This window comes from Balaenoptera acutorostrata, chromosome 3 (assembly GCF_949987535.1).
Source record: "Balaenoptera acutorostrata chromosome 3, mBalAcu1.1, whole genome shotgun sequence".
NCBI lineage: Eukaryota > Metazoa > Chordata > Mammalia > Artiodactyla > Balaenopteridae > Balaenoptera > Balaenoptera acutorostrata.
The window spans coordinates 148,526,346-148,538,412 of NC_080066.1; the positions used below are offsets into that span (position 1 = coordinate 148,526,346).

The following is a 12,067-nucleotide window of genomic DNA, read 5'->3' on the forward strand; positions in this document are numbered from 1 at the left end:
TGGTTCCTTGCTGGATTCAATTCTATCTACCCTCTTGAAAAAACGATCCAGTGATGTGTGGGTAGTAGCTCTTTCCTGGGCTTGAGATAAAGATACTGTACTCTGCACTCTATACAGTACTGTACAGTAAAGTACACAAAAGCACAACCATTTGCAGAGGATGCACGCACGTGACAATGTACACCAGACACATAAACTAACTTACGTGATTGGACACGCGAATGCATGTTCACATCTTTGAAAGTTTGCAACTTGCAGGTTTGTGTGTAGGGGACTTACTGTACTTTAAAAAGTTCTCCAGGTCATCATTTTTTCTTTTCCTTTTTTTTTTTTCCTGCGTTGGTTATTCGTTGCTGCTCGTGGGCTTTCTCTAGTTGTGGCAAGCGGAGGCTTCTCTTCATTGCGGTGCACGGGCTTCTCATTGCGGTGGCTTATCTTGTTGAGGAACAGGGGCTTAGGTGCTCCACGGCATGTGGGGTCTTCCCAGACTGGGGATCAAACCCGTGTCCCCTGCATTGACAGGCGGGTTCTTCACCACTGCGCCACGAGGGAAGTCCCTCCAGGTCATTCTGTGTAGCCTATCCATGAATCTGGAGACAACTGCTCTGGTTACTGTTGATGGTGCTGGTTGTCACCATCGCCATCATCAGCGCCATCATTATCATCACCAGCACCGTCATCCTACTGATTATCAGTGATAGCCCAGAAAGAGTGTTCTTGAAACAACCTTATAAAAGAAAGTCATTAGACATGTGTTTTGGGGAGGGAGAAGCTCAGAGACTCTCATCAACTAATAGCCAAGCACCTGCTCACTTCCAGAATTGTGCCAGACCCTGGAATGGAAGATAAGCCCTCTCCCTTGAGGATCTGGTTGGGAAAACCAGACTCACACCCAGGAAACATCAACAATGTTTACAATAATGTACAAACAGTGCTCAAGGGCATAGCACGGACCCCCTGTTTTATAGGAATTAAGATATATGTGTGATCCTTGTGGGCTTCAACAGAGGTTAGATTGAGCTGGGCCTTGAAGGGTGGTAGGAGCTGGAAAATGGGTGGGAGAAGGAAAAGGCATCACAAGCAGGAGGAAGGGAAGCCGAGTGTAAAGGCCCAAGGGGACCCAGGCTTGTTAAGACAGCAGCAAGGAGTTGCACCCCAGAGAAGGGCCTCAGCCATGTCCCATGTCAGAGTGAGTAGATTGTAGCAAGGGCTGTCCAGGGAAGACAGGGTGAGGCCTTTGTTTCTCCAGTACTCCTCTTTGCCCTTGGGGTGGCCCTGGATTTATTTTGACAGATTCATGTACACCTGGAGCAAGTGACTTCAACCCCACTTGGCCGGGATCTCCTCCGTTCAGCCCTGGGCTCCTACAGCTGCTGGCAGCACCCAGCCATGTGAGGGGCTGGCCTTCAAAAGAACCCTCTGAGCCGTATAGGGAGGTGAAGCAGAAGCCACAAAGGGGCCTGGGAGGGGTGGGCACTGCCATACCCAGCCCTCTGTCCCTGCAGGGAGCTAGAACTGACTGCAAGATGCCTCAAGGGTGTGGAGCAAGAGAAAAAGGAGCTGAGGCACTTCACAGAGTCCTTACAGCAGACGCTGGAGGTGAGGGGCCACTGGTGGGCTGGCTGTCTGGAGGGAGCCATGGTTGGTTGGGCCACGTGATACAGTTTTTTCCAACAGTGTTGCCCCAGATAGTTATCTGCAAGGGAAACGGGGCACGAAGGGGAGCTGATCTAAAGGGTTTCTTCTCTGTGGACCATTGGGAACTCCAGCTGACACTTGAGGCTCAAAGCAGGACCCAGAAGGGCAAATTCAAGTTTGCCCTGGCTCTGACCGTGGCCTTAGGAAATCCACCTTCTTCAGTGCTTATATTTTTATACTCGATGGAGGATCGATTAGGGTGGGCTGCACGGCCACCCACCACTTCCTTCTTGTGGCTCATTCACTTAGCTGTTCCCCGGTGAAACTGAGCGTGAGGGAAAATCCACTGCCAGATCACCTCCATTTGATACCACAGAAACAGCGAGGGAGGAGGAGGAGGTGGCATGTGTCAAGGACAAAGTGCCAACTCTTTAGCATGGCGTCCAGGTGCACACTCTGGCCCCAGCCTCTGCTACCCTCCTGTCCCCTCTCCCTCTGCTGCCCCTCCACACCCAGCACAATGACATCCCCACATCTGCTTCAAACCACTGAGCACATGTGCCCCGAGGAAGCCGTGACCTCCATCCTCCACACCTTTGCCTGAACTGCTCCTTCTACCCAGAATGTGCTCTCACCTCTTCTCTGCCTAGAGAACACTTTCATCCTTCTAAGGCTCAGCTCAAACATCACCGTAGTCAAGCTTCCCCGACTCCTCTAAGGAGGGATTTGCTCTGAGCTCTGGGTCCCCACGGCACTTTGTACATCTGTTAATGCACTTGACACATGAGGTTGTGTTTTCCAAACAGTGAGCTTCGCTAGATTGCATCTTAAGTTCTCTCCAAGCCCAGCACCTCAAGTGAGCCTGGCATGTCGAGGGAGATCCGTGATGGTTACCGGATTCATGAACTGCCTTGCAGATTGCAAGGTTTCTATTCTGCCCTTGACTGATTGCGGCTTTGTGGTGCCTTTATTTGTTTATCTTTCCGTGTCTTACCACAGGAGGTCATTCTCATGGGTAGTTTCAACTCCAGAATTTCTGAGTAGTGCAGGATCCCAGTCTGATAAGTGGGGAGAATGTCTATGTCTGCTCTTGGGCTGGTTTCTGTCGGGTGTTTTTCACAGAAGCCCAGCACACTCCCTCACTTGTTCCTGGAGGAACAAGGACCCCAGAAGCTCATGATGCCCTTGAGCCTTGGGTCCCCATTGTAGTAGGTGCCCTGTCCACGTCCACTGCCACGAGCTGGGCTCCTCCCTGACTTCCTCAGTGGAGGAGTAGCCTTGCCTCAGTGGGAGGAAGGAGATCCTCGCTGGCCTTTTACCTCAGGGAAGAATGAAGACATTTCAGGTGTCCCTCAGAGGACTGAGTGAGGAGGGCCTCACCTCCCGGAATTGAAATCCAGGTGAGGGCAGCCATGGCGGAGAACCTGACTTAGGCTCTTTCTCTTCTTTCCCTCCCTCCATGCCAGGAACTCTCCATAGAGAAGAAGAAAACCCTGGAAATGCTGGAGGAGAATGAGAACCAGCTGCAGACACTGGCCAATCAGAGCGAGCAGCCCCCTCCCAGTGGGGGTCTCCATAGCAACCTGAGGCAGATAGAGGAGAAGATGCAGCAGCTCTTAGAGGAGAAGCTCCTGGCGGAGAAGCGGTGAGGGAGCTTCTGAGTCCATAGGGGTAACTCTCCATGAACTGGACACCTGGGCTCTTGGGTTCTAGTTGGCCTCGATCAAATGGGTCACTCACTTCCTTTTGGCTAGGACTCAGTTTCCCCACCAGGCAAATGGGAAGCAATCCTTCACTATCCTAAGCTGACTTGTTAATTGTCTCTTGCAATGGTGTGACCCATACACACAGTCATTAGGCCTGTCTAACAGAGCTTTGTGACAGGCTGGGCAGGTCCTCTCAGCCCATTTTTACAGTTGAGGAAACTGAGCCTTGGAGGGGTTGGAGGACCTCCCCGAGCTCACAGAACTAGCGAGATGTGGACCCAGGACTCCCCTACCTGACCACATTACCCCCATCACCACCTGGGAGACAGGACCCAGCCAGTTCTGGGGCTCATGAAGCAGGGTCTCAGGTCCCTACGAGGGGCCGCCTTCCCACTGGAAGCCCCGCTGGTGAGTGGGCCCTGAGTGAGCACCTCTCCCCGGGGCAGGATGAAGGAGAACGAGGAGCGCTCGCGGGCCCTGGAGGAGGAGCGGGAGTTCTATTCCAGCCAGTCCCAGGCGCTGCAGAACTCGCTGCAGGAGCTGACAGCGGAGAAGCAGCAGGCCGAGCGCGAGCTCAAGGTGCTGGGCCACTGGGAGCGTGTGGTGCTCAGGGCCCTCCCCTCACCTGCAGGCTTACTTCCCTCACCTGGAGACACTTCCCTCGCATCCCTGCCCTCACCGGGCAACTTCCTGAATGAGCCCTGCCAACCTGACCAGCCAGGTGCAGGCAGTGCAACCACCACGAGGGGAAGCCCTGAGCCTGACCTGCGGCGGGGCATCATTGGAGACACCTGTCCCGTGCAGGGGCTGAGTCCCGGCCGTCGGGTGGAGGGCATAAGACAAGAAGCAGGATGCGGTAACTTCCACCCAAGTCTGGAGGCGAGAAAGCCCACTGAGCCAGGGGTGATCAGGGGAGGCTTCCAAGGGATGGTAGCTGCCCCGCCAGAACCCATTTCCCTCTCCTCGCCTCTCCCCTCAGGCTGAGGTGAAGGTCCGCGTGGACCTGGAGAGGCGTCTGCGGGAGGCAGAGGGGGCCTTGCGGAGCCTGGAACAAGGGCTCAACTCCAAGGTGCGGAACAAGGAGAAGGAGGAGAGGATGCGGGCTGACGTGAGCCACCTGAAGAGTAAGCCCTGCCCCCGCTGCCGGCCCAGCCCTCGAGCTCTGCCCAGGCGCCCAGGCCCTGCAGAGCCCGGCCTGGGGTCGGAGCGCCACTTGGGGCGTGACCCATAGGTGTTGATGGGCATATCCTGGGCGCGGCTGCCTTTGGCTCTTGGATCCGGGGTTGGGGGGAAAGCCTGAAGTTCTGCCCCCTTTGGCAGGTGACTCAGGTCTCCAAAGGGATGGGGGTCAGCGTATTTCCCTCTCAACCCCACCAGGATCCTGGGGAGGGGAGGGGCGGGCAGGAGGGGAGGGTGCAGTGGAACTGCGGCCGCAGGGTTCTTTGAAGAGTGCATCCGGAATGCGGAGCTGGAGGCCAAGATGCCGGTCATCATGAAGAACTCCGTGTACATCCACAAGGCGGCCACTCGCCGCATCAAGAGCTGCCGCTTCCACCGGCGCCGGTCCAGCACCTCCTGGAATGACGGTGGGTGTGGCTGTCCCCAGGCCCTGGGGGGGTGGGACGGTCACTCACGGGCTGTCGGTGACAAGGCAGGAAGAGGGCAGGGCGGGGAGGGAGAGGGGCTGGCCCAGCCCTGAGTGTGGCCCGAGCCCGGCTCCCCCAGCCTTGGGCTTCTCCCAGGGTCATGGGAGCCCATGGACCGGGAGGGGCTGGAGGATGGGGTGCGAGGGAGGGGGGCTGGGGTGGGGGACAGGGTTGTGCCCCAGTGGAGGGAGGGCTGTTCACGGCCGGCCCGTGGGGCCACCGTATCCCCAGTGAAGCCGTCCCAGTCCTTCATGACCTCCCAGCTGGAAGCCAACAGCATGGAGGAGCTGAAGGAGGTGGCCCAGCGGCTCAGCCGGGACCAGCGCTTCCGCGAATCCATCTACCACATCATGGCGACCCAGCCTGGAGCCCCCTCTGCGCTTCCCCCGGGGGGAAAGTGATGGGCGCTCCTCCCCGCCCCCCAGGTCCTTCCTCACTGGGGGCAGGAGGGAGTGGGAGGGGGACGCCTGACTCTATGCGGCTCCTCTCTGCCAGCGCTCCACGTGGGGGCCAGCCTCACCCTCAAAGGCGCCACCTCCCTCACCCTCACCCCAGACCCTACCCTTGGGTCAGGTCAGGCCCAAGCTGGGTGCCTCCTGGTTGTCATGGTAAAGCAAAGATGGGGCCTGGCGGTACAGAGAGACTTTTCTGGCCGGGGAGTGGGGTGGGCGGGGCCCACCACCTTCTGTCGTGCCCGCTGTACTTCTCTGTGACTCTGCCGCCCTCCCCTCCTTGACACTTGCTTCCCAGGGCTTCCCAACCCTCTTTGCTTCTGAGATCCACAGGCGTCCCTTGATCAAGGCCGCTCTTTGACCACACCGCGGGGCAGGGAAGAAAGGGACCTGGCACAGCCGCTTCTGGGCCCGTGGCCTACCACCCTGGCCAGACACACCGTTCCTGGGGCCGGGCCCTGGCTGTGGGACCACCCGCTCACTGCCCTCCTCAGGGGGACTCCCCCACTGGCAGCCTCCGCGCCCTCCGGGGACCCCGACATTCCTCCTCCTGTGCGTGTACCGAGGGCCCTGGGCGGGAGGGAGCTGTGGCCAGCAGCGAAACTGAGGTCTCTGCCAGAAGACAGGCAGCAAGTCAGGGCGTGGAAGAAGGCAGCCGGGCTGCTGCATTATCGACTCCTGGCCGGGCAGGGAGGCGCCTCCCTCTGGCTGCCTGGCCCTGCTGGGCTGCGGGACCCCAGAGGTCTCCCTCCCAGCTGCCCCTCCTTCGGTCACCTTGCTGCCTCCTCTCCTGCAGAGGCTTTACCCAGTGAAACAATGTGACCACGAGCCCTGGAAGATGGGGGGCCACTGGTTGGCCCAGGGTCATCAGAGGCGAAGCTGAAACATCTGTCCGCAGCTTTTGTGGGAGACACTGCCCTCCAGGGTGCTAAGGACTGCGTGTCCCTCACCCATGGACAGACTGTCTGGCTGGCTCCTCTCCCTCCAGGCCTTCCCTCCGAAACTGCCTGAGTCTGTTGGTCTCTCCAGAAAAGGGGTCTCCCTGGGGTCAGGGTGCTCAGGCGCACGGGTAGTATTAAAGGTGCTGATCCTCTGCTGCTTGGACAATGGAGCCCAGTCTGAGAGCTGGACAGATGGCTGCAGGGCAGGGGCCTGCAGCCTGTTCTGTGGGAAAAGGAATGTTACTGACTCAAAACATGGGCGTGTCTACGGCTGGGCCAGCCAAGGCCAGGCAGGCTGCCCTGCTCTGCGGTCAGGACTGCCTGGTGAAATGAGCCTCATCAGTCCCTTCTCAGCGGTGGGCGGACTTGGATGGCCTCAGCCAGTCTCTTACGAGCCTAGGTGGGAATAGGGGTGGAGGTGCTTCAGAATCAATGCATCTGAAAGGCATGAGTCTAAATGTAAGAGCTTTAAACGTGTAGAAACCTGCATAAACCTGGAACTCATTGATCTAACATGTATGTAGGATGGACTTTAAAATGAGGAAGCTTTAGAAACCAAGATTACTATTTTATTTTCTGTTTTTAAAGAATTAAATTAATAATGGTTTGTTCTTGGAGAGAGATCTTTCTGAAATTTTCAAGCGCACTTCCCCGCCTGGGCAAGCTATTAACCAGAGAGGAAAGTGCTTTCTCATGCACATTCACCAATCTCTAATTTCTTTCCTCCTAGTTCACCCTGTACTTTCCACGCCTCAGGCAAGTCTGTGTTATCTTCAACCAACTGATCAATCCATAAGTATTTATTTGTTAAAAACTTACTCTGTACCTAGCACTGTAAATAGAAAAAGAGTAACATCTCTATATGAAAATATGTAGGGGTGAAAATTACTTACTGGAAATATATGGATCTGATTTTTTACAAAAACAAAACCCTATTCCTTGGCCGATTAAAAGTGTTTCCTGCAGTGTCGCTTGCACTGTGGTCATTGCTAGAGAGATGTTGCCCCCTGCAGGCTGAATGTGGAATTATGGAATTGCCTACTTATGCTCATTTGCACACACGTTTCCCTCCCTATGAGGAAGTACTCCCCATTGCTGCACCTCCAGGGAGTGGCTTCTCAATAATTGAAAAATCTGTGTTCCCGCCCTGAGGTCCTGGCTGTCCCCTTGTAACAAGGACTACCAGCCAGATTTTCTTCTGATCTGAGCGCGGACCAAAGGGACAGAGCTGACTGCGCCCATGGAAATAGCCTCAGGCAGGCAAAGGGTACCTAGTTTGATGGCTTGCTAGTTTTGGTGTCCCTATTGGAAACTGACAGTTTTACCTGCTCTGAGGAGGAGAGGTTTTTGCTTTTGTTTTGTAATCATGTAAGGGAGGGAGAGAAATGGGGATGACTGGGTTCTCCTCCTATTGGATCTGTTCCTTCACTGGGGAATGGATGATCTATATCGTAACCCTTTATATGTTGTTTCCCAGCATAATTATTAATGACTCCCCCTTTTGCTATCACAGGGGTCCCAGTTTGGATGGTATTTCCATGGTCATCTTAGCTTTAGTGCTTTTCCCCAGTGAAATGTTAATGGGTGAGGCAAGAGATCTGTAAAGTGTAAAACACTTGTGTTCTGATCTACTCCCCAGCTCCCAGCCCCTGGGAAGGATCCACTGCCTGTATTTGTCCCTGGAGGGATGTAATTCTTGCCCCCATCTATCCTATCTCACCCAGCCCAGCATGACCTGGGCAGCCTGTGGGTGCTTGGGTACCATCCACGTGAGATTTGGAGCCCACAGTGAATGATGAAGGTGAAACTGAAACTTGCTCGAGCCCAGGGTGGGTCAGATTTGGTCTAATTGGAAGGTAGTTATTAAACCCACCAAACAAAGGAGCCCTCGGATAAAGGCCAGCAGTCCCTGGGGACCCTTGTGCTTCTGCGTTAAGCCAGGATGAAGCCACTCAGACCCCCAGGATGCAGCAAGGGCTCTCCAAGATCAGAAACCCTATGGCTTTGACTCTTGGGGGGAAAGATGCTGACTTCTCTTATCTCATCCCACACCTGGGAGCAGAGGTGAAGGGGTGTCCTTTGCAAGGCTTTGGGAGAGGGTACAGTGGTATCCTTTTGTTCTTGCCGCTTAGAAATAGAGGTCCAGAGTGGTCTCAGACATCCAAAGCAACTGGGAGAAACTGGTTGTTCAAACATCCATGTGGGTGTGGACGGGTGCGGTGCAGCGCCCCAGGTTTGGTCCTCCTGACTCTTTGCACATCCCATCTCCCCTTCTCTTCCCTTGGGCTTCCACTCATTGCTACCAGCTCCTGTGGCCCAGAAATGAGCTTCCCTCTCCATCCTGCTGGGTTAAAGTTGTTCAGGGGAAGTTCAGGAAGCACTCCAAGCCCAGAAATCCTGGGGGCGGGAGGGTCTTAATAAACTCCATCCCCTTGTGATGAATTCTACCTGCAACTGCCACCAAATGTTTCAATGCAGTCCAGCATTCTGTGTGTCCTTTGGCTTTCCCTCTGTGTGACCCTTGGCAATCAGGCAGCGAAGTTGTTGTGAGTCAGGGCTGCTAAAAGGCCAGTGATCGGCCACAGGGGCTCCAGGAGCTGTCCGGGCAGTTGCAGAGCCAGCTCAGTGAGTTTGGGGCTCAGGTTCTCTGCCTTGCTTGCCCTGGAGGATCTGACACCTACCTCTGGTCCAAGAGTCCTGCTATGAACAGACTCAACCTGCCCTGTTATCCTGGCAAAAACTAGGACCGATGGGCCTTGGAGTGACACTGACCACAGGAGAGCCTTTTCTCGTGCAGGGCAGTGGCCCCATCACAGGGCGCTGAGGGGAGGAACTTGTCCCACATTCTGCCTGCTGCTACCCAGGGGGTGGGGGTCGTTAGTGCTGTCTCACTGCTTCCTGTTCTGGAGCTTTTGATAAGCCACTGTTTTAAATGTTTTTTATACTTATATATTTTTATTAGATAGGACATAAATCTCTTAAATCTCACGAGGCTGCTCAGAGCCCTTGCAGTTTTGAAGTTCTATGATCTGAGAACTTGCAGCCATGGAATCAACAAAGACATGGCTGCCACCGACAGCACTGACCAGGAAGATACAGTTCTCAGGGGTGACGTTCCAACTTAGGTTGAACTTGGAGCCATGCTGTTATCAGAAGGGATGAGAAGAGGAAAGTTTAGGGTTGAGATGAGAACAGGAAGGATAACTGATTTATCACCCCAAGGAGAAGGTCACTTGGAAGGCTGTCCTGGGAAAGGGAAGATGTCCGTTCTCATGTTCACCCTGGTGTCTAGATCACCTGTCAGCATCACTTCTTCCCATCTTCCTTCAACAAATATTTATTATGATTCTATTGCATGAAGTCAAGCACCTACTATGTGCTTTTTATCCCTATCACTTACTGTTGTTTTTTTTTTTTTATTGTGGTAAAATATACATAACATAAAAGTTTCCATTTGGGGGACTTCCCTAGTGGGGCAGTGGTTAAGAATCCACCTCCCAGTGCAGGGAACACGGGTTCGATCCCTGGTCTGGGAAGATCCCATATGCCGCGGAGCAACTAAGCCCGTGCATCACAACTACTGAACCTGTGCTCTGGAGCCTGTGCTCCACAACAAGAGAAGCCACTGCGATGAGAAGCCTGCACGCAGCAACGAAGACACATGCAGCCAAAAATAAATAAGTTAATTAAAAAACATGTATATATATATAAAAGTTACCATTCTAACCATTTTAAGTGTATAGTTCAATAGTGTTAAGTATATTCACATTGTTGTACAACGAATCTCCAGAACTCTCCATCTTGCAAAACTGAAGCTCTACACCCCTTTTTTTTTGGCTGTGCCATGCAGTATGTGGGATCTTAGTTCCCTGACCAGGGATCGAACCTGTGCCCCCCGCAGTGGAAGCCTGGAGTCTTAATCACCGGACTGCCAGGGAAGTCCTCTACACCCGCTAAACAACTCTCCATTTCCCCTCCCCCCCAGCCTCTGGCAACCACCATTCTACTTCCTGTCTCTATGAATGTGATGACTTTAGTTACCTTGTGTAAGTCAAATCGTACAATATTTGTCTTTTTTTGTGATGGCTTATTTCACTTAGCATAATGTCCTCAAGGTTCATCCATGTTGTAGCATGTGTAGGAATTTTCTTCCCTTTTAAGGCTGAATAATATCCTATCACTTACTTTTAAAAAGAAAAATAGGTAGACATCTTATTTTTCTTATAAACTGCTGTCTAGGGGTGAGGGCCCTGCCCTTCTTAAAGGGTAAGAGAGTCACAGCTGAGCGGAAGTTGGGTCCCTATGCTTCCCTTTTTCCAGGTTGCTCCTTGCGGTGGCTTTGTGTTAAGGGATGCTTTGGTGTTCACCTCCTCCTTCTCTCCAGCAGATGGCAGCATGCTCTGAGCTGGGCCAGCAAATTCCAGTGGGAAAGTGAACTGAGGCTCTCAAAGAAAAGGGAGGGCTTTGTGAGAAGGCCGAGGTTCCGCATTATTGGTGTGAGTCTCCCAGCTGTTCTCCCCTTTAAGATATGAAACAAAAGTCTCTGCTACAGCCAACATGTACTCAGTCTATTGTGAACGATACACTTTCACACTGATTTCTCTTTTTTGTCCTCACAACATCCCTCTCCTTGATTTACAGAAAAATGAACCCCAAGGTCACACAGCTTCTAAGTGGAGTTTCAGGTATTTGAGTTCATGGCCAGTGTTCTTTCTAGCATATGTAAATATTAATGTGGAATATTAGTATGTAAAATATTATGTGTAAAGATGTAAATTGTTACATGTAAATTATTTTCAGTGAGCTTCCTCCCTCCCTTCCTTCCTTCAACAAATATACTGAGCTCCTCTATGCTCTAGGCCCCGAGTCTCCACACAGATATTTTCTATCAAGGGTTCTTAAGGGATTGATTCAGGGGCTTAGTAACTGACAGTCTCCCTAGAAATCTTCCTTTCTGAAAGCCTGGCTAGTCCAGTATAGGAGGTCCTGAGGGTCAGAGCTTCTCATCCTAAGTGCTTTGCAAAGCAGCGAGGCCTTTTCTTTTTTTTTTTTTTAATTAATTAATTTATTTATTTACGGCTGTGTTGGGTCTTCGTTTCTGTGCGAGGGCTTTTTCCGCTTGCGGAGAGCGGGGGCCACTCTTCATCGTGGTGCGTGGGCCTCTCACTGTTGCGGCCTCTCCCGTTGCGGAGCACAGGCTCCAGACGCGCAGGCTCCAGACGCGCAGGCTCAGTAGTTGTGGCTCACGGGCCCAGTTGCTCCGTGGCATGTGGGATCTTCCCAGACCAGGGCTCGAAGCCGTGTGTCCCCTGCATTGGCAGGCGGATTCTTAACCACTGCGCCACCAGGGAAGCCTGCGAGGCCTTTTCTTGCTGTCTCCAACCACTTCCAGGCTGGCAGTCTCCTGACCTTCACCTTCCTTTGCCCTTCCCCCTCCCCAGCCCAGTGTCCTCCGGAACAGAAGAATCCTCTCAGGGTGGGAGTAAGCAGCCAATGGGAAGGCCCTGGGCTGGGAATCTAGAGGCCCGTGTGTTCCTGTAAAGCCAATGATTAATCCTGAGAGAGGGGCAAGCCATCTGACCTCCCCTTGATTAAATGAGGATGTGAAATTAGATGTTCTCAAAATCCTTCTTGTGGGAGAGGGATAGATTTAGAGTTTGGGATTGACATGTACACATTGCTAT

General features: G+C 53.2%; 1 protein-coding gene across 1 annotated transcript in view; it reads left to right on the forward strand.

Moving 5' to 3' along the window:
- Positions 1-7,348, forward strand: part of PLEKHD1 (pleckstrin homology and coiled-coil domain containing D1) — a 29,709-nt gene extending 22,361 nt beyond the window's left edge. Inside the window, exons 8-13 of the mRNA XM_007184362.2 lie at positions 1,506-1,599; positions 3,105-3,283; positions 3,791-3,923; positions 4,324-4,468; positions 4,781-4,930; positions 5,222-7,348. Coding sequence (XP_007184424.1) covers positions 1,506-1,599; positions 3,105-3,283; positions 3,791-3,923; positions 4,324-4,468; positions 4,781-4,930; positions 5,222-5,391 — 871 coding nt within the window. The 3' untranslated portion in view covers positions 5,392-7,348. The remainder of the gene's footprint in view (positions 1-1,505; positions 1,600-3,104; positions 3,284-3,790; positions 3,924-4,323; positions 4,469-4,780; positions 4,931-5,221) is intronic.
- The last annotated feature ends 4,719 nt before the right edge of the window (positions 7,349-12,067 follow it).